At 40.7% G+C, this 26,536-nt stretch overlaps 2 protein-coding genes across 4 annotated transcripts in view; one reads left to right on the top strand and one right to left on the bottom strand.

Annotated features, from left to right (window-relative positions):
• Positions 1 to 2,166, top strand: part of LOC307044655 (atlastin-2-like) — a 17,689-nt gene extending 15,523 nt beyond the window's left edge. The window contains 1 exon segment of the mRNA XM_079689966.1: positions 3 to 2,166. Within this exon segment, the coding sequence (XP_079546092.1) occupies positions 3 to 64 (62 nt within the window). The 3' untranslated portion in view covers positions 65 to 2,166.
• Positions 2,167 to 4,209: 2,043 nt separating this feature from the next.
• The window catches only part of LOC307043085 (equilibrative nucleoside transporter 1-like), a 39,077-nt gene continuing 16,750 nt past the window's right edge, over positions 4,210 to 26,536 (bottom strand). For 2 of the 3 annotated variants that reach the window (XM_079687318.1, XM_079687317.1), the window contains exons 2-13: positions 17,772 to 17,862; positions 17,485 to 17,566; positions 16,075 to 16,253; positions 14,460 to 14,599; positions 13,493 to 13,627; positions 12,084 to 12,181; positions 11,710 to 11,791; positions 10,028 to 10,113; positions 9,681 to 9,789; positions 8,922 to 9,007; positions 6,042 to 6,241; positions 4,210 to 5,820 (exon numbers count right to left, since the gene is read on the bottom strand). In XM_079687318.1, coding sequence (XP_079543444.1) covers positions 5,709 to 5,820; positions 6,042 to 6,241; positions 8,922 to 9,007; positions 9,681 to 9,789; positions 10,028 to 10,113; positions 11,710 to 11,791; positions 12,084 to 12,181; positions 13,493 to 13,627; positions 14,460 to 14,599; positions 16,075 to 16,253; positions 17,485 to 17,566; positions 17,772 to 17,800 — 1,338 coding nt within the window. In that variant the 5' untranslated portion in view covers positions 17,801 to 17,862 and the 3' untranslated portion in view covers positions 4,210 to 5,708. Of the gene's footprint in view, positions 5,821 to 6,041; positions 6,242 to 8,921; positions 9,008 to 9,680; positions 9,790 to 10,027; positions 10,114 to 11,709; positions 11,792 to 12,083; positions 12,182 to 13,492; positions 13,628 to 14,459; positions 14,600 to 16,074; positions 16,254 to 17,484; positions 17,567 to 17,771; positions 17,863 to 18,357; positions 18,423 to 26,536 lie in introns of those variants that run through there. The other variant, XM_079687319.1, reaches the window with a different exon arrangement.

Consider the following 26,536-nt stretch of genomic DNA (forward strand, 5'->3'; position numbering starts at 1 on the left):
TAACTCTATCAAAGCTAGCTTCACAGAATCGGGCTCGCAGCACACAAAGTTAAAGACTCACTGACGCTCTTCCTCCTCCTCCTCCTCCTCCTCCTCCTCATCTCCCCCGCCATGTGCACAACCCACTCGCTCAATGTGATCAAACCTAGAACTGTGGAACTAGTTCAACACCAAAGCTGACTCTCTTTTAGCCCCTTCCCCAAAAAGTCCTCCATCATCTCATCGCTGCCACCGTCTCTATTTGCTGGACCTGATGCTCTCTGTCTGCTCTACATCGCCCCCCAGTGCCTCAGAGCAGACGCTGCACCTTTAATATTAAGAGGACCGAGCAGAGAATCCTCTCGCCAAATCAGGACCTGAAGGCATCTCCTCCGGTGTGCCATGCTGTAAAAGATGCGTCTTGTATTGTAGGCTGACACACGCGCACATTTTTGCTGGTAGAGTAGTACACTCGCTTCAGAATTGAGCTGTAATTCAGGGAAAACTGACAACGCCGTGGGCAGCTGTAATCAACAAACGGATGCAAAATGAAACGTTTTTGTGCATTTAATCATTTTTGTTGTCTTATAGGCGAGAGCTCAATTTGCTCCAGTCTGTTTATTAACGCATCCTACAAGCACAAGTAACTTAGCGACTAATAATGAGCTGACTGACGTGTGCATTTTATTATTTGATTCAGTAAAATCAGGAAACAGATTTGATTGATTCTGCATAAGTGGAAGGTCATGTTATGTACAATCTAGAGAGGCATGAACAGTCATGTCTGTCCTCAGAAGAGTGCACAAATGAAACAAAGCTCTTTATTACTTAATTTGACTTATAAGTACTTCCGGTTGCTTCTGTCTCTCTTTCTCTATTTTCTGATTGTAATCCTGAAGAGAACTGTAGGAAGCTGCGAGCCTCTCAGCTGATTTTGACGTGTTTTTAATTGTAGGACTGACGTGTTTTATCTGGCCTTTAGTGTCCCGCAGCGGACCGCCAGTGTTTGACTCTGCATGGTGTTAGGAGCTACTCTGTCGTAGCGTTAAACTAGCTAAGAGCTTTTAGGCTGCCAGGAAGTACCGACATGTTGAACCATTTCATGAAAGCTGCACTAGCTCTAAATGTTTCTCGTTGCATTTTAAGGACTTTGAATACACTTGGAAGCCTTTCTTTTACTTCCAGGGAGTTAAATAAATATATTTTTATTTAGCTCAAACTCCTATTTCACATTTCATAAAGGAATAGTTTGCCATTTTGGATAATATAATTATTTGCTTCCCTGTCACAGTTAGGTGTAATTATTGAAGCTGCTTATATGTTGGATTGAAAATAAAACTGCAGCCGAAAGCTAATGCTGTTAGCTTAACAGGGTGAAACTTTCGAAATTAAATAAATTGGCCTGTACCAGCACATCCAAAGCTCGACAATCCACAATATATGTCCTGTCAGTTGAATTTACCATTTTAAATGTGTTAAGTAAGCTTTTAGATGTGTTGGTTGACCATGTTTTACTTCTTTCTTTTGAGCATGCTAGCCGTTTCACCTTAATGCTAAGCTAACTAGCTGCAGTTTCACATTTACCTGACAGACACAAGACTAGTATCAATCTTCTCATGTTACTCAGGAACAAAGTGATGAGTTTATACTGCAAACATTGTGAACTATTCCTGTAACCGACGAGTTAAGATTGTATCCACTGCCTTTGTCTCGCCTTCTGGAGTCGGATGAATATTTCGACTTCTCCAATACTGATAAAAATAGACCTGGACCCATCTTTATTTCTGACTTCTTTCTCAGCGCTTTTCGTTGATTCCATCCACATTTCTGTACAGTCTCTCTCTTTCTGTGATCACATAGTACAAATCGGGCATGTATATGTTGGATTAAATATTTAAATAAACTTTGTATACATTTTATAGTTAATCAGTTGAATCAGAATGGCTGTTTTTTCCTTGATCAACCTAACACCAGTCTGTGGTTTAAGATGGATAAGTTGCTGCTGTAGTTGGGTTTACATAGTTTATCTCCTTTTCGTGAGAGCGGTGTGAATATTTGGATTCTGATAGGAAAATGTTTTGATTGTGGCGAGTGGCTCGGAGACAATGTCTGTCTGCCTTTTAAAGATGTCTCCGGTAATTTATTTTTGAATAAAATGTTTACCTTAAGAATAAATCATCAATTGGGTCCTTTGCGTCTTTTCTTTTTAGGAAATGATGTCATGTGAACAAAATGACAGAACATATTTTTTTCTTCAACGTCACTCAAGAACACAAGTTTTAAGACTTTTGTTTTATATCAAGTTCTAAACACATGTCATCTGAACACTAAGCATCCTCTGTGTCTGTAAGGGGTTGAAGGTATGTACATAGTCCTTGGGTAATTAAGATGTTTTTACTCTTGATACCAGCACTATACTTCATTTCTGGTGTTTATATGGCAGGGATGGGCAACTTTGATGGTGGTGGGGGCCACATCATTGATGTACTGGCCACCAGGGGGCTGCAGATTCACTTGGAACACACACACACACACACAAAGATGCCATGTATTGTATGTAATTATGAACAAATATACTAAGTCTGACATCTTCATTGACATTTTACAATCGAAGGGAATATCCCCAAAAAATGGGAACATCCTCTAATAAGCTCACTAAAAATATCAGTTCACAGAAATGTTATTTCATTTTTACAAGTGGCATATTTGTATTGAATAGGTTATCAAACAGTGGAATAAAACGATTTTCAACAATTGGAAAGCACGGAAAATGTCTGTATATTGAGATTAACCATTACGATGACATACACATGAAGTCATGAACTTGAACCTAAGACACGTGTAGCCTGTCTCTGCAACAGACACCTGTCAGCCCGCACTCTGCTGTTCCTCAGCGCCACTCCCCCTCCCTCCCGCTGAAATTACGAATGAAAAGCGTAGTAATCATAGATAACACGGCAGGGTCCGTGACAGTTTGTTTTCATCTGATTTCAAATAAACAAAGTCTTGGTTTTAAGAATATTAAACTTGTTTCGCCAAATTCAGATGATAAAAACAACTTTTAAGCTTGTAAAGGCATAATTACAGGAGGCAACTTAACGTCACAGCAGGTATAACAACAGCTGGTGTTTCTTGTGAGGGTTTACCCGGGAAACAAACACAATACACACAAATGCGTCACAGATTATTTCGCGGTATTTTAAGTCATGTACGCAGCTCGCGACGTAACTAGGAGTCTAGTGGACGGTATCAGTACTACAAGTAAAAACAAAAACAAAAAAACAAAATATATATATTAATTACGTTGTTTATAAAATAATCTGAGGGCCGCAAAAAGAGGAGGTCGGGGCCCCATGCGGCCCGCGGGCCGCCATTTGCCCATCCCTGTTATAGGGTATAATTAGGAAGAAAGTGGCCGTTTCTCAATCGCGAGGATGCTTGCTTGGTAGCACATATCTTCCGAGTCACTTGCTTCAGAAGCTAGGCAAGAATCCTTCCTGGGATTCGGAAAACGAAGAGTGGAACAGGCTAACAAGTGTGCAGGTGTGCGTCATATGAGAGGCCCCGCCTTACATTTTCCGCCACAGATTTGGGGAAATTGGTCCGTGCGCAAAGCATTGTGGGGATTTGAAGGACGCGAAGTCTACCCATGTGCAGCCTCGAAATTACCCCCAAACCAAGGACGCGGCCTCGGTGGAATTCCAAGTATGCTGGAGAATGTCACAGTCCTTCGGCAGCACTCGATGACGTAGCATCCTTGAAATATTGGCTAGGAAGCCAGTTTCCTCGAGATTGAGAAACGGCCCGTCTTAATGCAAGTGGAAACTTAACTTAATTTCAAATGTTTAAGCAATTAAGAAAAACTAACATCTTAAAGTTTGCCACTTCTTATGTATCCATTTCAAAATGTAAAATTCTTACATTTTAGAGCAGTTATATCTGAACAGGGTCAAGAGTTGCTTTATCAGTGCCGTTGTGCCAAAAGTCACTGAGATTTGAAATCTTTCGGTGACTAACACCAAGACGTCTCTCTGGAAAGTTAACTTCATTACTCAGTCACATGCAGAGGAGCGCCGTAAATGTACACTGCAGATTCAAGTCAATTAAGTCTAGATACGTTTGAGTCCAGTTGTTTCATGAATATTAGCAACAACCAGATCACCTTTAATCTAATGATTGGCTGAATGTTGAGCAGTGCATTTCCATAAATGACCAACAGGAGGAGCCAGATTCTTAAAAATACAGTTTTATTTTATCACAGAACTTTTTTAAACTGCAAATATGATCAACATTTTCTGATCCATGACTCCCATACAAACTACAACACACAGTACGGAAGAACAGACCAACGTTGTGCTTTTAAACAAACAGGCAGTTAGCATGTATACAGCTGGTATTACTGCATGAATAATATCGTGTACAACTAAAGCAGACTTAAAAAAAGAAAGAAAACCATCAAAAAGGCCACAAATATATAACACTGATAGGCACCTCCCAATTCATGAGAACAAAACTTACTCAAAGAGCCGAGTGGTAAAGTTTGAACAGAATACTAAAAACTACTACTGATACAAAACGTATCTTACATGGAAAGAAAGCCAACTAATGACATTAAAAAAAATCCTCCTTATCTCACTCACAAATGGCACATTTCACATCTTTGACGGCTGCATATTTCTCTTTTTGCTCCATTCTAAAATACATTGTGGCAAATGTCGTTTAACAGGAAGACACAGTAGCAGTATGAATGTCATCCTGTGGGCTGAAAATCTAGACAGAAACGTGTGTTTTGAGATAAACCAAATTGACCCACGCTGGTGCGTCTTCATCTAAATCTACAAACAGACAGTCAGCACTCTCTAAGACAATGAGTACTCAGCAGTTAGTGGCTCAGATTGTGGATTAAAACCTCGTCTTCAGGATTTATTCTGTGATTACATTCATCGAGAATGTGCTTATTCTTAAATAGGAAGTTTACGGACTAAGGTGACACTGAAAGCAGCGGTTTGCACACGGCACGTTAATGAGCCGTTTGATGGGTCTAACCTCCCTTCAAAGTTCATAATTTCCCCGTGTCTTCATGTATTTGGTTTGATCAAAGTTAAAAAGCTGCAACAGTACAGAGTGAAGTCATTTTTAAAAAAAAGTAGCGTTAAGGATCACAGTTTACAAACTGAGGGTAAAATGTACTGGTTTAAGCAGACTATCCGAACACCAGAATCTAAGAGCCTCATTTATAAAAATGTTGGGACTTTTTTTGCACACCATCATAAGTTCATGTGATTTCTAAAGTACGTGACTGATCATAACACATTTTTATGAATCAGGCTCTAGGCGCTTCATGTACAGTCTTTATCACCTGCCTGGGATTTGTCTTGTCTTGGAAAACTAAAAAACATCTACATGACGAGTCCGCTACAACTGATCTACTACACTTTTGGTTTTTGTCAAGTTGCCCTCTGAACTTAAATTCATCTCAGAGGAACAACCTGTTTGATAAATGGCATTGAGTTTTCGCGCTGTGCTGCTGAGTTGGAAGACGTATATTCAGTGACAGGTTCAGCTTATATTGGATGAGTCTCTACTGTACATCTGAGAAGACCGAGGGCCTCTAGTCTTCACGTCTGCCATCTCCTCTCAGTCAGAGGCTGTTGGCGGGTGAAGACAGGCAGTGTTTGAGGGCGGGGGGGTCGTCTAATCTATGTCTAATGAGGGGTCTTCTGGAGCTCTTAGACCAAGGCCCTGAAAGCAAAGGAGACACCAGCGCCCAGCGCCAAGCCCAGGGACAGGAAGAAGGCCATGATGGCCCCCGCCGTCTCCGCCTCATGCTGTGGGACCTTCCTGCACGGAGACAAAGGGGGGACAGATCCATTAGGGACGAGAGGTTCACCGTTAGAGACAAGGGATCGTTCAACATCATGGGAAATATAAATATATAAAGAGTTAGAAGACTTTCACTGATTTACTGGACGCAATCTTATCGTACAATCAGAAGAAAGAATCTGCCAGGACTAATATAATCCCGTCTCAATGTAGGAGTTTTGACACAGAGTAGTTCTTACTTGGGTCCGAAGCACATGCAGAGGCTGGCCAGGTATCCGTTGGAGAAGGCGAAGAAGATCATGAAGAAGATGTACCAGGCGTCGTGGGCGAACAGCACGGGGAGGAAGTTACGAGGCTGGACGTTACACAGCATGAAGAGAGGGATGAAGACGATCCTCAGACCCACCAGGACGGGGAGCCACATGCTGTCTTTCCCCGGCTGCAGAGAGAGAAACACTAACATCAGCCACGGGGACAGACGACTGAGACATCATTTAGGGTGTTTCTATGTCCTGCAGACACTGATGTAGAGTATATGTGTTAGTGTAGGGCAGTGTTTCTCAAAGTGTGGTCCGCGAGCACCCCCTAGTGGTCCGTGACTATATGAGTAAAATGTCACATAAATTAATTAATTTAAGTCTTCCGCACTCTCGCGGGAATATCTCCGCAATGGGGCAAGCTTAAGTTTCACTTTCGATTGCATGATATAGCCCAGCGCAACACCTTCGCCACACATGTTGCCGCTTGTTTGTACCATTTTCAGGCCATTTGTAATCTGTTCTAGAAAAACAATGTGGTTTTTTTTAGATTTCAAGAAGCGTATAAAACAAACAATGGATATCTTTTATGAACATTTATCCAGGCTGGAAGTAGATTTAGATGTGTTAGGAGTCAGATAGAGATTATTATCTAATATGTGCATCCAATGAAGCATTACATGAAGAGGCTGTTGTTGGGGCTGCAAAACGTTTTTTTATTTTTGTTTTGTAGACAGACCATGCAGGCCAGGCCGACAGTCAGCAAGGTTCATGTTTTAATAGCATTTTTACAACAACAAAAAGCCCATGCGAGCCTAACATGTGAAAAAATGGCTTAGACCTCAGAGAGTTAAACTTGGGTATGCGACCATAGTTTTACTGTATTTTGTTTTGAAAATCCACAGTGGAGGTTTGTGTCGTACTACACCCGGTGTATTTTGCATTTCTCTCAGTAGCCAACGATCTGAGAGTCGGTTGGCTCGGACATAAATTCCGTAATAAATGTAGTCTACATTTCAAAAGAGGTGTAAAACCTGAGAGCATTTTAAATGGCATTTGAACTAAATGCTTATATAATCTGTAGTTGTATTTGTATTGTTGATTCAATGTGTGAACGAGGTGATATAGAGAAGGTTAAGCTGTCATTATTAGGCTGTCATTTGTTATAAACTATTGGAGTGGTAAGCAGGCCATTTGTTGAGTTAGGTGGTCCGCGAGTGTTTTTTTATTGGTTAAGTGGTCCTTGGTATGACAAAGTTTGAGAAACACTGGTGTAGGGTGATTCGAAAAGCAAAAACGGGCTCAAATTGCAGTTTGTTTTTGGACATTTTTTCAGAATTGTATTTTACCAACAGTACTAAATTCTCATCCCTTTAAGAGTAATTGAGAGTTAGAGCAAGAGGAACAAAGATTATACTTATCGCCCAATCCTAATGTCTGCACAGACAGATTACTCAGGGTGCTTTAAGGACAGAAAAGGTATGAAGTAGTTAAGATCATTTTCAGGGCGTTTTGCTTTTGCCTCTATGTGATAGGACAGCTGAGGATAGTCAGTAACACTGGAAGGAGAGAGGGGAAGAGATGCATGATGCAGCACAGGGTCACGGCTGAATTTATTCCCAGCCATACATGAAGCGCCCACTCTACCAGGTGTGCTCCCAAGACCCCACTGTGGGTGTCTTTCCCCAAGTCCTTATAAATTGTCCTTGTGACATTTTCTTTTGAGGTCAAGGAAATATGGTTAGAAAACAACGAAGGAAGAAGCTGTCTTCTGTCTTTCCCACTGCAACCTTGGAGCCACTAAGCACCAACGGGATCCTGGTCAGTGTAATGATAGTAAATGCACTCACATGGTCTCGGAGCAGCTGACTGCAGTTATCTGAATGCACTCATGACAAGCTGCATTCCTGTGCAGGTCAGATGGAGTAATTCCTGTGCAGGTCAGATGGAGTAACTCACTGTACAGAATTGGTTTATTCAATTCTGGTTACTCCCTCAGGACCGCAGGAAATTTGACTTGTCAATTTAGAATTTGATGTTTAGACAACACATTTAAATTGAGGCCAAACAAGACATTGGTTACCAAGTAGTGACGGAGAGAGCTGTGGTAAAAACCTATAATCATTTATAAAAGGCAGTATCACAATACAAATGTATGATAACAGAAACAATGCCCAGTGTGTCAGGCTTCTTATCTAAAGCTGCCAGCGTTCATTCAGCTGTTCAAGTAACAGGGGGAAAACCTTCAAAAAGACCAGTCTCTCTAGTCAGATCCTAAAACCACTTCCTTTTAAGCACTTTTCCCCAAAATAAACCTCTGATCTCAGCACAACAAAACTATTCTCCTTCATTTCCTAGTGACTGATGTTTTTACAGTCTCGAACTCAGTGATTTATTTGTGAGTAAACATTAAATGCAGCCAAAGGCTTCTACTAAAGTGTCTGTTGTCCAGAGCACCACTCTCCCGCTAGACATCAGCACATCACACTAAATATTTTGATACGGTCATTCAAAAAGGACTCTAAAGCAAATGTGTGTGAGTGCTGTATATCAATGGATTTGTTGGCCGGACTTGGTGAGGAGGCAGAGTCTATGCTTACTACCTGTATATCTACAAAGGGGTAGTTTTCTGGTGGTATTTTTACAGTTGTAAGTAGCAGCATAGATAAGGTAACTTTAAGACCTTGTGAGACTGAGACTAAGCTAATTTGGGACAAGTTTCTATATCAATGTTCTGCCTGAATATATCCCCTAAATTTACACGAATTAGTTACGTCCGAGCTTGAGAACTGATAGATTCCAAGGAGGAAGTCCAAAGCTCCAGAGAAGGTTACAGTCAGTGATTGTGGAGTTGTTACTGACCCACATACAGACGGCCGTCAGACTCCTGCCGGCCCAGTCCATCAGGTTGAAAAGGAGGAAACACGACACGGGGATGAAGTAAGTTTCTGAAAAGGGACAAAAACAAACCAGCTGTTGTCAACAACAAGCCTGCAGATGTATTTGCTTGAGACAAAAACCTCAGTGGGATTAAAAGCTGGAGTTAAAAAACCTAATGGGGTCAGTCAGCATTGCTTCCCAGAAGTCACAGCACAGAAAGCAGCCGTAGAAACATCTCAAAATACTTTTAAACTTTGTTCTGCTTCCACTCCGGGGCATGTGAATCCAAGCAGACAAAAGCTTACTATGCTCAAAGCTGAAACTGTTTGAGGGCTACATTGCTAACTAAAGAATATACTAAAGTGATTCCAGAGTTCCTAAAGGCTGCTCTCATATTAATGAACTCTTTGTCCTGTCTACTACAATTACAATTTAAACTAGATGGATCTGCAATGACAGTAAAAGTCTAATTTAGGGGAGACAAATGAGCAGAAAAAGATCCAGGTCAGTCCATACTAATGTAGAGTTACCTCCAATTCTCTCACAATATCCTCAGAAAAGATAAGACATTATTGCCCCATAAACACACCCTTACTATCTGAGGTGAGGAGTTACATATCTTCAGATTTTCTTGTAAGGAAATGTTGGCTGATAACGTTATGCAGATAAATGTCAGATTATCAGCGTGAGTGGCTCAGTAGCTCCTGCAGCTTTGTACCGATGTTAGAGATGGAGACTCACCCCAGGCTCCTCCATTTGCCACCGTCGTCTTGACCTCCACTGTGACAGCTGGGAATGTTCCAATGGTGACGGTGAAGATGAAGCACACGGACAGAGCCATCACCCAGATCTGAAAGAACAGCAACAAATGTTATGGAATTATATTTGATTGTCTTTTTCTTTTCCACTGAGACAGACGTGTTGTGTGATATTATATGAATCAACTGATTCAGTACGAAGCGGGTTATGTCCAAGCTGTTATGGGATGCTGAATGGCAGCACAAGTTGGTCAATCAAGACGTTTTTTAATAGAAGACTGGCATCCATTTACTTTTGTTAGTTTTTGTTACAATAGAAAGTCCTTTCACCTGTTTGAAGATGTTTACCACAGACACGGTGGGTTTGGCCTCTTCCTCCGTCAGACTCACCACCGGCCGCTTCTCTTCTGTACTATCTGAGAAACAAACAAACAAACAATCAAATTCAGAGGTTTTGGCTCCCATGGTCAGTGGTGTAGTAAACAGAGCATACTGTGGGTGTGAGGGAGAGGCTAAGGCGACACAGAGACCAGAAACAATCCAAACGGCATGTCTGACGCGTTGGTTCTGTGGGTTCTGTGGGTTTCTCTCCCGGGGAGTAAAAGTCATGATCGCTTTTCCTGTTTTTATTAGTTTTGCACTGCTGCAAGGACTCAGCCTCAGTATATGCAGTGTTTCCCACAGAATTTGATTCTATTTGTGGGGGCACCGCAGCACCCACCCCCCCCCCCCCAAAAGGGAAAAGCCAAAGGCCCCTTAACCTATTTGGGTGGTCCACGCATCCACCCCCCCCCCTCAAATAAGATAATACATGCGAGTTCATGGCTGCTGTAGACAACGATCTTGTTGCTCTGTGTTGCGTTGTTAATGAGTGAAACAGACGAGAGTTGAGGATCTGTGGGGTTTATTCTCCCAAAAATATCATTTAAAATTCAGGCAGACGCCTTATTCCAAAGCGTATACAATGACCAATTACAGGGACATTCTCCCTGGAGTAACTGAGGGCTAAGTGCCTTACTCAAGGGCACACTAGTGGTGGTGTTCCAGGCAGGATTTGAAGTCGCAACCTTCCGATCATCAGCCCACCTCACTATCCATTAGACTACAAAAAAAATAATTGTGGCGGACGATATTTAATTGTGGCGGCCCACCACAAATAAATCAATGTTTGGGAAACACTGATATGCACACTTTTTAGGTCCTGATTAACATTAAACTCTCATGGTTGAATCACCCATACGACAGTAACTGTGTTACAACGTGTGATTCTTTGACAAAAAGTCAAAAAGGTACAAGTCTGAGTATATTGAAACATAACAAAAACAGATTACTACAACAAAACTTAAAAACATCTACCGTTATCTTTCGGTTTGCGATTTGGCCTGAGAAAACAAGGCATCTTAAGACATGGAGAAACTGGGATGAACAATCACCATAAACCAATGATTAATCATATTGCCTGTGTTATTATCCGCTAGCAGAAAACATTAATTTAAAGTGGACCTATCATGCTATATTTGAATAATATAGTGTAGGACCATACCTATATAAGGCTTATTTATACTTTTTATTTTTCAAAATACCAAACAGATCATGCATTTTAGCCATTCTTCATTTCGCTCAATTTAACACTGTCTTTGCATGGGCTGATTCCGTGAGAACAGCACCATCTACAGGCCTGGCATATGTACTACAGCGTCTCCAGCGCTTTCTAACGGCAATGTCCGTGGCTGTCTCCTCCTGATTGGTGGAGTTGGCCCAATAGCCGTAGCGATCAAATCTGTGACGTCATAGAAGTGTTCAAATCTGGATCGGTCTGTATCAGATCCGTTGCAGCCCCTTTTTTAGAGATTTGGGTATGGAGGAAAATAGAGAGGGTTGTGTTTTCTGACACTTGGTGAGTTCCCTGGAACACCGGGGACACATGTTCATGTATACAAGACGTACAAAAGTGCATTTTGCATGATGGGTCCCCTTTAAATGAAAATGGTTGCAGCCATAAGTGTCAGTACCTTTTTTGAGTAAGTCCATCTTGTTCTCCTCATCAGTAGCGGGTCTGGATCCATTACTCTCCATGAAGAACTGGAAAAACTCCTGTCAAAAAACAACAACATAATGAGCTGAGCCAGTAGAGCTAAGATGAGATGTGGTACATTTTCTCTGACAGATGTGTAAATCCATCACCTCACAAAGAGAAGGGTTTGGACTGATACCAACAAAAGAAGACTAACCCTAATATAACACCTATATAAAAGCATTCAGCTCTTATCGCATGTTTACAAAAAAGTTAATGATAGACAGATCGAAGTGCATTGAACAAAGTACCTTGCCATAAACAGATACTAGAAAGATTTTAACAACAAAGTTTGATTTAGAGGAGACTCACCATCCTGGGCAGAACGATGTAGGCCAGGATGGCGAGGAGAATAACCGCGCAGGCTGTGATGAAGTAACCGACGGCGCTGTCCTGCAGGGCGGATCCCGCTGCACACAGAGACAAGAAGCACAGAGTCATTAGGGTTTTTAAAGACTGTCATTACTGATGATTCAACTTAACGGTTTTCTATAGCTTTAGGAAAATGCCCAGGTAAGTTATTTTCATTATCGAAGGTAAATGTTCACCATTTCTCTTTATAAATCACTCCTTGGTTTTATAAAGAGTTTAACTAAGAAATTAAACAACAGCTCTAAACTGTAGTGTAATTGAAACTGAACCAACAGAAACTCAGGCACCATCATGGGCTTCAAGAGCTCAATGAATATCTAGTAATCATTACTACAAACAACGGCCTCAACTTTCCATTCGGGTTGAAATTAAACCATCTCAAGTCCCAACAATAAATAAAACTAAGTGTTTACTTTAGAGACGTTTATCAGGTAATCAAACTGTAGCATGTATTTGAACTTTGTGAATAAGTATTTGGGTGGTGTCTATGCATATATGTTTTCAATAAATAATGGCAACATACGGCTGTTTAAAGTTACTGATTAAATCGATAAAGTGTTCTCATTGCATTATAAGAATAGGTATGAACACACACAACAACAAAATTCACCCTCACGCTCCATCATTTATCATTAGCACGTCTCATGGGTTGAGAAGGAGAGATTTATCTAATTTGATGAAGCATGCTGTGTTTGGAAATCCAAGCAAATAACTTGTATTTCTTTGGAAAACAAGCCAGATGTTATCGAACTGATAACTGCATGCATGGGTCGGGAGTCAGAGCACGGAGGAAGCCAAATCTGTGAGCAACAATCCCGTGAGCCAAAACTCTTAGAGCAACTTAGTCTGTTTTTATAATTCTGTCCAGAGATTGAACATCTGGCTGACCTCTTACCAAAAGTGAACTTTCTGTCATTAAAATGTGTTTATAAGAGTTACAAATTGTGCAAGAGTTGGAAAGACATATTTCTACAAATGTAACTGTAGTAGACAGGGGTCGTGCAGTTTGTGCTTGACACATTTCCACTTCTAACACCAGTGCTAAACCTCCTAAAAAGCCTATGTATAGCAATGGTAGGCGTGTTGTGTTGTAAGTTGTTATTTGGTGTGAATGCTGAGAATCTTTCTCCCACATTCCTCATCATTAAATTCGAACATCAAAATGATGGCTATTACTCCTGGCATTCCTAACTTTCAAGAAACATTAACAATAATTCATCCAAATTGTGTGAGTTCAGCGTCAGCTTTTCAGCATTCACACCGCAGTTTCTTCAGGAATTGCATTGTCATGTTGTCCCCCTCTTGTGCATCAGGTTTAAATGATAGAAGAAGAGCTGTGAGAGACATACATGCCAGAGCGCAGATCATGGAGAAAGCGGCGAAGGTACCGGCAAGCCCCTGCCCGCTCATGATGGGCGTCGTGTAGGAGGCGGGTAGAATCCCTGCCAGCCCAAACAGACTGCTCTGGAGAATCGCCCCGAACGCTGGGAACAAGACAGGATGTTTAAGAATTAGCATATTTTAAAGAGTCGCTGTGACACAGAAACAACACACTGACACACAGCAATAAAAAGAGGCCCATCAAATATAAACCACAGACCCCGTTTCTAAACCATGGAGCAAAATAATTGTTTAACATTACTGTTATGTAACTATTTTCTAACTAAGAAGTAAACAATGAGAATTTTTCATATAAACTCGAATCACACTGATGGATTTAACCGTTTCGACTGTGGAGTTGAATTAGCTGCAGATATCTTGTAACATGTGTCCGCTGAGAGGAATGTGCCGACGTCGATATCAAAGCGCCGAGGTCACGATGCCCCCCCCCCCTCTAAATAAAACATGATGGGCTGTTCCTCGTGAGGACCTGAGGGTCAGGACCGGCCCAACGGGTATGAGGAGGGGGGTGAGCTTATCCCCGCTGCTTACTGAGTCATTGCAAATAAACAAACCCAGTGCGATTACAGAATGTGTTCTGAAGCTCAGTGTGGTATGAGGGAAGATGTGTGTTTGTGTGTGTGAGTGTGTAACCATAAAGTATGAAAGCAATTTTCCGCACACAGTGGATGCAGATGATGTTGATTAAAGACCAAGGACACATGGAAATAATTATTTGCATGACTTCAATGTGGAAACGGGATATACATAAACAATTGTAGCCAGTGCTGCAATAACATCTGCCTTAATGAGGGTTATAAGGTTGTTTCCTTTTGTTTTGATATCAGTTCAATTGGTCTTTTAAACAAGGAAGAGAGACTTTCCTCGCAGACTGTTTTGAATGATGATTATTCACTTCTGTATTTGGAAACTCACAGTTGATGCAGATGATTTTGATCATAGTGATGGTGAAGAAGGGGAGAGGACCCACGTCGATCTTCACCAACACCGCGGTCAACAGGAAGACCACCAGGATGACCACCAGGCTGCCAAGGATACGAAGCTTCTGAGGAATCCTGAGAGCGGAAACACAGAGAGAATGAAATTGACTTAATGTTTGTTTCTACAATACTTCAACCACTCAGCAACATTATTCATATCCATTGTGGACACTGTGGGAGCAGAGGTGGGAAGTAGTGGAGTACAAATACTTCGTTTCTGTACTTAAGTATATTTTTCTGGTATCAGTACTTTACTCCACGACGGCTTTTTACTTTGACTTCTTACCTGTTGAACACAAATACCTGAACTTTCTACTTCTCACTTTTTCCAAACAGGCTGGTTCCTTTAGTTTGAATGTGTGTTTGGTGGCGTGATCATTATTATTTAGAGTCATTGCGTGCCTATTGATTTGAACACGATCCGTGTATCCATCACTTCCTGGTCTTCTCTAAAGAAGAGGGACCAATGAAAACGTTGTCATGTTGCCGTTGGTCAGCATGGAAACATTCATTAGCTAACAATGACATTATTGTTCTATTAATATAAAGGGAGGTCAGGTACTCTTTAAAACAGCTGCTAGTTATGGGTACTTTTTACTGAAGTACATTTCAAAACTCTCTTTACTTTTACTTGAGTAAAGAAGTTTAGTCAGTACTTCTATTTTTACCAGAGTATTTGTAAACACAAGTATCTGTACTTCTACTTGAGTAAAGGATGCGTGTACTTTTGCCATCTCTGTGTAGGAGTAAATAAAACAAATAACTGCCATTCATTCAAAAACATCGTATAATAAAAGTAAATACATGTGCAACCCCACGTATTCATCACATAATAGAACAGTGTTTGGAACAAAGCGGGAGAACACAGGATATATTTTTGAATGTGGTGTGAGAAAGATGAGGAACATATGGAGACAAATTGAGAAAATGTTTCTTGTTACGATGGGAAGAAGGTCATGATTCTTCTAAGTGAGTTAAGTTACTTTCATGAGGTTGAAGAGAGTGTCAAATAGAGTGCATCGAGTTGAACAGGCCTTTGTTTATCAAAAGAAGGGAAAGGAACACATCTAGAGGGAGAAAGGAGACAACAAGGGTCCACTAAATCTATATAATATGTAATAAGGAGGTAGTGAGGTCAAGCAGGTGATGGAGGGAACGTAGAGAACATAAATAGCATTCCTGGGTGTGTTTTTACCCGGGGAGAATCAGCCGTTGTCGGGGTCCACCCCAGATCTCCCTCGATCCCACTCTAATTAAAGTAAACATGGCATACAAAGACCCCCACAACAGGATCATGTTACTTATAGCGGTGAGGTAGGCAGAAAGAGAGGGTGAGCCAAGGAGCAGAATTTGAATGTTGTGTTACCGAATCTCATGTTTCTCTCTTGGGTTCAACTTGTTGCTTCCTATGGGGGGGGAAGTGAGAATGCTAGACACAAGGCTGCAACTTACATAAATCATTGGAGTGTAGAGTCGTTTTCTGTATGAGTGTGTCAGTGCAGAGCAGGGTGGAAGCTTGAAAAGTCTTTTATAAACGATGATGATTGTACCTCTGGTGCAGGAAGGAGTTGAGGCAGGTGAAGATGAGCAGAGGCACCATGGCACAGAGCGTCATCACGTTGTTAAACTTTGACTCCAGAACGCTGCGAGTGTCTCCATCTGCCAACGTCCCATTGGTCTGAGTGGAGGGGGGGTCATAGGGCATGTCCTTCAGCCTGCTGGTGAAGTACTGAAGGAAAGGATGGAGGGAAGCACATGTGTCACAATGGTGATGAGCTCCTGAAACTCAGCAGCAACAGTGAGGGATGATTGAATGAGGATGGAGTCACAAGTATGTCAGTGGCAGAGAAGGAAGTAGAATATATTTATTTTCTGGAACATTTTAGGAAATTAAGCCATCTTACAATTATAGTTCCCCAAAACAGCAATACTGAGAAACCTTTATAATATAATAATGGTATCATATATAATCCTATACATTATAATGTAATATAGCTCACATTAGCTGAGTACATAAGAAAGAAAAAGTGGTTTGTGTAGGAGCCACATATGAAGCCATTTCTGTGTTTGTTACGATACATGTTTTTTGAGTCACTATAGGTGGTGGGCGTGTCTTTGGATTTGTGTGGTGACATTTGTAGTTATATCCGGTTGCTTTTACCTGCGCACTTTGTAATAGATGGGGGAGTGAGCTAGAGTAGGACCATTTTTGTTGACCGCACGCAAGCACGCATACAAGGATATACGCATATGGATATGGAATATTGCATTTTTGCTTTGGAAAAGGTCAAACGCATACTTTTGGAAAGACTGAGTTCTTGCGCGTCCAGTGTTTTTTCTCTTGTTTAGTCCCTCGCGGCACTTTGTTTAAGATTACTGCCGCAATAGTTTGTTCGGCTGTAACCTTTCTTAAATAGTAATAAAATCAAGCGTTTGCACTTATAGATATTGGCAACATAGTTATTTATAACCATATGTCCGGTCCATATCTTAAAGCACATATTTTTTTCATCCACGTGGCATTCCAACAAACAAGCACTAAGCTACGTGAAAAGCCCCCTGAGGGTGGGTGCAAATGAACTCCCCCGGGACAATGAAGTAGAAATTCCTCATCTTAAGAAGTTAACCCCTTAAAGCTGAGAAAGAATGGCGGGGAATTAGAGAGTCTGTACCCCTGCTGTGCAAATCCACCTGGCTGGACTCAGGTCAGCCGCACTGAGTGGAACCAGGTGGGTTTTGGAGGGAAATGTAAACAAACAATCTTTGTTTCCTCAAAGTTAGATGACCTTCTTCTAAGTGGACTTTAACCTCTTAATTAACGAATGGATAAACCACACGGCCACCAACAGGGCTTCCCCTCTCACGTCCATCTGTGTGTTGTTATGAGAATTAACCGCATTAAGCAGCAAATATTTTCATATCCAAGGATTAAAATGGGTCCTAAGGGTTGTTTAACTTACCATAGTTGCCGTCATGAAGAAATTCCACGGTAAGAGGGTTCCCAGGCCCAGGATGAAGAAAATGATCCATACTGCATTGTATCTGGGAAAGAGACAAAAGGATGTTCACATGAATTAAGTCTTTCAACTTTATATCAACAAACAATTTAGAACAAGTGGCTTTCATCCAGATCTAATTCTGCACATACTGTAAGTTAAACAGGAACTTAAAAATAGTGTATTGACCGTAATAAGTGCAGGATGGACATAAACAGAGAGTTTTCTTTTCTTTGAACAGATTCTCTTACTTGTCCCGAGGTGCGTTGAGGGCCGTCATGTTTCTTGTTAAGCAGACAGAGTCAAGTGCTCACTCAGGGTTTGATCAGGGTGGCACCAGGTCTGAAATGCACAGATAACAAATGCATGTTTCCAATGTGAGAGAAGCAACAGCAACATTTTTATCATCGGCAGCCATATGTCTCTCCTTTCTATATTAAGATATTTGCAATGTGAGGGCCAACGGAACAATTATTAATGGGCTGCGAAAGGTCATTTGAATAGAAAATAAACCAATAAACCAACATAGTTCAAATTGTAAGATTCTGTTTGAAATGAGCTCCGAATGTAGAGGAAGCACGCCAGCAGCAGTGGTAGAAAACTTGGCATTTGAGACCCAGCTCAACTTCCCATTTCTGTGTTAGCGTCTGAGATGAAAAGTCAGAAGAAGACATTTCTCCACTTCTTGGGAGAGTTACATAACAGTTGTGAAACTCACAAGACAACTTCACATGAGTGGGAAACAACACGTGCTTTACATTCCTCATAAATGTGCCACACAGTACAGAATAAATGCCAACACATGACTATTTCTAACCTTAAAAGAAAACCACTTACTTCAATTAGGAAGACAGAGACTCCTCTGGTCAGATGCACAACTAAAGCAAAGTCTGAGCAAGCTGTGCAGGCTTCACTTATACCATGCAGAGGTTTTGTAGGTTGACACCCGGCTGTCTTCAGCTCGTTGGACTTGCCCCTATTCGCATCTCAGTGTCCATCCCTCCTTCTTCCCTTCACCTCAAACTCCCTTTTCTCCTTGATCCTTCCGAAACACTTTTACATTCTTGGCATGCGTTGAGTATTTTTGACGTTATGATGTCAACTCCTAGATTTCTATCAAGTAAACAAGTTGAGTTTAAAGTCCTCAGAAAAGACTGACATGTCTCTAGCCTTTACATTCCCATCTCTTCCACACTTCTGATTCCCCGTATACAACACCAATGTTCTCCTTCATTTTGCCCCATTTTTTCCTATCGATTACTAATTTCTCACCTCATTTCATCCGCTGTTCTCCTCCTGCACTTCTATTATCAATATTTTTCCATCTGTTGCTAACCTGGCTTGAATGTGCAACTGGCATTTTGGTGTCCTACTACCTCCTATTATACAAATTGTTGCAAATAATGCGAAAAGGTCCAATTTGAAACCAAATCAATACATCCGATTGCTCTGTATTTGTTTGCAAGTGTATATATGATTTCAAATATGTTTGGTTATCTACAATTTCACCTCAAACTGTTAATTTTGCACAAAAAAATTCGAATTAAAAGTAAAAATATGCGGTAGTATTTAATTCACACCGAAATATACCAAAGATGGTTTAACAATGTTGTTGTTTCATATAGTCTATTGAATAATTGATATACCAGAATACATGCTAGATCGTGATATTGATGTTTTTTGTGAAATGTAATAACCTATATGTCCATTGAAGATTACACCGCAGCCCTACTCTCATCTCCACCCTTTCCTAATCCGCCACCATCTCTCCCTTCTCTAGCGTCTTCCCCTGTGATCCTGAGGGAAGACATGTGCGGAAATAGCTGTGTGACAACTTCTCCAAACAGAATTTATTTTCTACAAGACTTTTCTAAAAGAACACAGAGCAATTTGGCATGAAATCAAGCTAAACAACACAAGGCCAACTTTATATACATACATTGACTTTTATAGTAAATTAGGTCAATCTTTTTCCCCCGACGCGCACAGGTGAGGTGAAACTTCCAATGATTTCTCCCTATTCCACTTGTCCAAGGGTGGCGGTAATGCTCCAAGTAAACAATGCAAGTTTCCCACTTCATGATTCCCAAATCATCTTTGTATATGTTTTATGCATTAATCCGTTTCAAAGCCCTTAATCATAGACACAGTGCATGTTGGTAAGTAACGCTTGATTTCAAAATAGATTCAGAAACGACCCAGGACGGGAGAGCTCTGCAGCGAGTGTTCAGAAATGCCCAGAGCATCACTGGTTACTTCCCTACCGATCCTCAGTGATACAGGGCAGAGGAGGTGCCTGCAAAGAAACCACAGGATATTAAAAAAACCTGTTCGCCCTTCTGCTGTCTGGCAAGAGATACAGAAGGATCAGCTGTCGTACCTCCACGCTATGAAGCTGCTTCTTGCCTTAGGCTGTGAGACTCCTGAATGTATCCTCCTTAGTTCTTTTAGTATCGAATGGCAATATAACTGCATTTGCCCAATCCTGTGTTCGGAACATCCTCTCACATTTCATTCAAGATTCAAGGCTTTATTGTCCTATGGCAATGAACAACTTAAGTCACAGCAGGCTCCTCTAACAGTGCAACATGCATATATAGGACATAAAACAAATAAAACAGATACAATTGTGTAAGAGAATGTTTTGTTTGATTATGAAGCGATGGATATTTTGGATACAGAAAAAGAGGCCAATGATTCATCTGGATGACATTAGTTTTTGGTCTGAGTAAGGACAAACAGTACTCTAAATGAAGAGGGCCACACACACACTGTCATCATGCATCTAAACTATACTGATCCAGCTAAGTGCAAGCCGGACAAAAACAACTGTCTACGGGGAAGGTCTTCATGGCATGTGAGATGGGACAAAGCCCAACAGACATGAGACTATTAAACAAGTCCATATATGCAAACAAAGCACAACAGGAACTTTACCACGAGACCAGGCATGCACAATAAATAAAGACTAGAAGCTGACTGATAATCGCCATGACCAATATAGCAGCTGATATTTGCCCAATCCCTGATTAATGGCAAATATTTTGGTTGATAGGCAATAAAGATATGATAAGGTAACGCGATAATAACCCATCAATACTTGCTTCTAATGGTAAACACCAATAAGATAACGACTAACTTCACACGTCTGTATTTTTGTCGTTGGCTTGTTTAAATGGCCATTTGAGTAAAACATGGAACATTTGGTATTTTCTGTTTCTGTGTCCAAACTTTATCACAACCAATGGCACTACTATCAGAAAACACACTGGCTTAACCATGTCCCAGATTCCCGTAGTCACTCCTCTCTTAACCCAACATGTCCTCTGATGGAGCCAGCTGGCATGAGATGCATGGTGTTGAAATGTCCCCCACCCACCCACCCACCCACCCACCCACCCACACACACTCACACTCACACAGGCACTTTGCAGTCTGTAGAGTGGTACAAAACTCCAGTTTGGCATCAGTCGGACACCTTAACTAGCCGGCCTCTTACGGACATCGAACTCCAACAATCAGTACTCCAATGGAAAAAACATTTAACTGGGTGACACTAATTTATGTTTTCCTCCTCTAATTTAGAGGGTAAGTATATGGGACGAATCTTTCCAAATAGGCTAGCCCTGGTCCCAAAGGTTTAAGGGAGTAACTTGAAAACCTGGTCACGTAATTTGATGATTTATATTTCCGGTTTGAGGCTTCTTGTGACAAGACGGTTCCGATTATTAAACCCAAATGGTGTGTTATAATAAAGCGCTGAACTACGCTCCAAGTTGTTCAAAAACAAAGTTGGCATATTTGTGTTATCAAGTTGGCTTGTCATTGTTAATAATTCATTACAGTTTTGACCTAATTCCAGAGGCGTGTGGTGCAGTGGATAGAGCCTTGGTGTTGGGATCAGGGGGTCACAGGTTCAAACCCCACTGCAGTCAGCATGTCGTTGTGTCCCTGAGACACTTCAACCCAATTGCTCCTGTGGGGATTGTCCACAGAATTGTTAGTTGCTTTGGATAAAAGCGTCTAACAAGTAAAAAAAAAAATGAAAGTAGCCTCTCTGTACAGGACTCATGCAAATGCTTACAAGAAAGAAAAATCCAGTATTTACCATTACAATCTTATAAGAGCAGCTTCTAAACAATTATTGTTTTGCAGACAACTTGGATCTCCTCAGAAGCATCATAAGTGGGTTGGACTTCCTGCAAACCAACCGTTCCCAGTGGAGCTCAAAGCTGGCAGGTAGAAATAATGGTGGTTGGTAAGATGATGTCTTATTAACACATTTCTATCTACAGCTCTACCCAGAACAACAGTACCTATATCAGTGACCTATCAAATGAAGAGATAACCTGAAAATAAACATAAATAGATCTGAATTTGTCTGAAGTCTGACCTATATCTTACAGCAGGGAAAAGTCTTAATGGAAAGGGACTTTTTTCTTGTCTCGCCAGCATACCTCTCTTACAGAGTCGCCTCTATTCCCAGGCTGACACACAAGAGTTTGATGCTGGTCATATGATGAGGCAAAGGAAGAACAACCCCTTTCCTCCAGGCTGTTTCTCAGTGATTAAAGATGAATGAACGAGTACATTCAGAACTAGGGAGGTACTTCTTTTTAATTCATCAGTGCTGACAATTAGCAACAGGCATGACAAGCTAATGCTAAGAGTCGTTGTGTTTGGTGTCACTGTCAATCATACATTTACATTATAACAATCTAATACCTGTTTCACACAGGAATAATGTTTATTGGACTTATTATATAATATAAAACACAAGTATTACATCAGATAGTGCAAGCAGATGTTACACAGAGCCATGAAATCAAACCATGGGATAATGTGAGTAAATTCAAGTAAAATTCTGCTTATCCCGTGAAACAATGACATGTGGGGGTTTTTCCTAAATCACATGAGCTCCCCTGGTTAAACTAATTAGTGCCAAAATGATACAACCTGAATCAAATGAACTTCAATTGAGAGAAGGTACACTTAATGTCATTTCTCACATCAGCTGCAAGGCATTGGTGTTCGAACTTTCTTGACCGTTCCTTCAGCATGTGGAAACAGGACAAATTGGATAATGAAGAATCTCAGTACTTTGCACTCATCACAAATTGTGCATTGTTTCTACTTCAGCGTTTACATTCCACTCAGGCTTTGTTTCTCAAAATCGGACTTCCTTAAATTAACAGAGGCAGGATGCAGTGCAAACAAAAACAACAAATAAGGATAATGATTATTCCCTTGCATGGGAAGCAATAAATCAGCCTCTGGATAGTGGGCTTTCGTGGCAACACGGGTTTAAGGACATGGATCACAATAAACCTGAAACCTTTTCTAAATTTGCACGGCTAGTGAAACTGGTGATTGATATGCTGTTCACATCTGCACCCGACAGCCAAGTTTCCAATTTCACACCGCTCCTCGAATGACCAACACACACGGAAGCACACGCATATAAACCGGAGCATGCTCAACAGCTCGAGGACATCCCAGAATACATTAGTTACGACACGGTACATTGACTTTTACAGCCTTTATTTCCAATTTCACACCACGTTTCCTCCTGCTCTTCTTTCAAGGACAGATTTACTGATGTTGTCTTTAGACTGTCTGAAGAGAATAGATTAATTATTACAGGAAAAACTCCATCAACAGACGGACTGCTCTGTTTCCTAATCCTAAAGAGATGTAAGCTTCTTTCAAATGTTACATCGTTTAGAAAAGCGTGAGAAACCAAGTTTGAAGAGGTCTGTTTTCGAATATTTTAAATGGAATAATAAGTACAAATATCCAGCTTTATTTGTGTTTATTAGTGGATTTGTTCGTGCTGTCGAAACATTTGGTGTGTTCATTGATTTATAGTTCACATTTTCACTATTTCAGTACTTTCATATTTTCAAATAAACTGGCAAAAAAAATCCATAATCTAGTCTACTCTGCATTTCAATTCAATGTGTATGTTCAATTAAAAGCAGCAATGCTGCATCTACACCTGCAGGCACGAGTTCACAGTCACTACACTAATCACAGACTCGGGTCCTCTTTTCAAATGTAAGTAGGGCATTTGCAGAGAGTCACCCTGGCAGCAAACACAACACTGCCTAAACATTTAACAACTTCCTATCACAAGCCCACACTTTGGTTCACTTGGAAACCAAAAGGTCTCACTGTCAGTACTCGTCCCTTCACACAGCGTGTCCACCCAGGTCTTTCTTGTCAGCCATTGGCTTTACACCAGTTTTCAAAGTAAATCCTATTGACAAATATAATACTAGAAATATAATAGAAATAAATAAGTACAACTCAACAGATTAAACAACTGAAGGAAGGCTTAGATTTACTTTGCTTTTTAATGCCTGTATTTAAATGCCATTTTATAATGTGTTTCTGCTGTATTTCTTCTTTTGCAAAGCACTTTGAATTGCTGTGTGCTGAAAGCTGCTATATAAATAAACTTGCCTTGCCTACATAGACGTTGCAAATAATGGTGCCCATATACCACACCACATCCTCTCCATGCAGACAGAGAGGCTTTGGGTATAAAGTCACACCCAGCAGAAACAAGGTAACACTGCAGGGAGCCTAATGATTGACACGGAGGCCTAGATAACAATTCAATTAACCTGAACAAACTTCAGGGACTATAGGGGGTCAGAAATCCAACTATTTAGCAATGGGACCGCAGGTGGTAATCAATTCACAATATTTATCTTTGCACAGGTTGCTGTTTTCAATCAGGTCTCTGCAAGATTGTTCATCCCCAAGAAACACCACAATATTGACATTTTAACTGTTTTAAAACCTCTACATGTTCTCAGTTCTCACTTCAAATAATTGAGACAGTTATTTTTTCTTTGTGGAAAACCTTGTGGAAGTGAAACAGTTATGTCCAGCTGCAGTAGTTTTAACAATTACATTTAATAAAAGAATGAAAAGCATCCACTTTGAACAGATCGACGCAGTCAAGGAAAACAGAGTACAGCTTTACACCAAACAATACTATTTTCCAGTCCTTGTATTTCTATTCAATTTAAACTGTATCCACTCATATGTAATGAAATACACAAGTACAGTTTGTTCTCTGTTTGCTTCACAATGCAGGGGAGTGAACCCCAGGGATGGTGATGCTTTGTTTAACTGGGTGTGATTAGGATGATACAAATAAAAGCAGGATGCAATGGCACCGAGACAGGAAAAGAGACCTTCATGAAACACTAATTGTAGCGACATGAAGGTAAACCCTGGGGGGGGAAGTCTCATCCAAGCCAAAAGAGAGAGGAAGAATAATAGGTCCCCAAACTCATTGTCTTCTTACAGACCCGCCCCTTTACGCCTGAAATGATTTCCCGCCACTCAGCGAGAAAGAGAGCAGGAACAAAGCCTCTCTGCAGCTGCCTGTCTCTTTGGTTAGTTCAAGTGGTTTGGATAAGTGGTTTTATGATGAAGTGGCAATAGTGAATCCACTCCTCATCAGGATTACTCAACAGTTAGCGCGAATGGGTAAAATGAGTAAGAGGGGGAACAGTTTCCTTTGATGAGTCAGTTCTTCTTTAATCTTAACTTCACATGAGGTGCGGCCAGCCACTATACAAAATAAGTGCTACGTGCTTTATTCTGCCAGCATGGTCAATGATTAACGACATTTGGTTCTTGCTTTGCCATTCAACTCCAGGAAACAGATGGGATAACTTCACTCCCACTCCTATAAAACACATATGCTCAACCAGAGGTGGTTGATACTGCTGTCCCATCAGCTGTTCAATAGAAAACAAAGCCTCCATTCTGGTGCACTCTTCTTCTGGCCTCAGGGTCATGGATTCACAAATAGCACAGACATGTGTGACATGCAGGACAGCAGGGAAACACAGTCTGACAGATGTCTCGTCAATAAAAGGGTACGGTAATAAGAATTGTGCAATGCATTTTAGAGCTGAACGATTAATCGATTTTAAATCTAACGATTAATCGATTTTAAATCTAAATCGCGATTTGAAATTATGCGATTATCAAATCGCAAAGCCTGCGATTTTTTTTTTTCTCCACATGTACCAGTCATTGTTAACCAATCAGAAGTGGCCCATGATAGTAGGTGATAGACAGATTGATCCAAGTATTTTTGAAATACTTTTCCAAATGGCTTCCAATGGAGCTTTCCTAGATGGTGTGGTGAAACAAACCATCTGAGTCAGGTTAGTAATGCTCCATCACATGTTTTACATCTATTACAGGGTGAATCTTAAACTGAGGCTTGACTTTAAAGCAACCCAACGGAAGTTTAATGTAAGTTTAGTTCTTTCACTCGTAGCTCTGGCTAGAGACGGGAGCACGTTGATACGACCTTCCTAGCCGGAGATATGGCCCCATTTTACAATAAACTTCCGTTGGGTCGCTTAAAAACAAATACCGCAAATCGAATCGCAATATCTGTCAGAAAAATCGCACTTAGATTATTTCCCCAAATCATGCAGCCCTAATGCATTTTAGGAGAATACAAAAAAATGAGCCCTTAAAATTATTCAAACATAATATAACCCAAAAACTAAAATCCTAATGGGCAACACAAATGTACAACTAAATATCCAAAGTAACTTTAGTCAGAACAACAGGCACATTTAAAAGAATATTAGCAGAGGTGGGAAGTTACTAAGTACATTTACTCAAGTACTGTACTTAAGTACAATTTTGAGGTACTTTTCTGTACAATGATTACTTTTAAAGTGTATTTTGCTGATAGTACTTTGTGTTTTCACTTAAGTAAGATTTGATATGCAGAACTTTTACTTGTAGTGGAGTATTTTGACAATTATATATTGGTACTTACAATTAAATCCATTCGTTACTTGTTCTACTGTCGGGTCCTGTGATACTGGATCAGCCCACCACCAGATTTCATTAAACGTCACACAGCGCACGTGCTTCCCTAAGCAGCATGACATGCGGCACATCATTTATTATCGCGCCGCGGTGAATGGAGACTTAAAATGCAGGTCTTTACTCCTTCAATTCAAGA

Source organism: Notothenia rossii, assembly GCF_949606895.1.
Source record: "Notothenia rossii genome assembly, chromosome: 6".
Lineage (NCBI taxonomy): Eukaryota > Metazoa > Chordata > Actinopteri > Perciformes > Nototheniidae > Notothenia > Notothenia rossii.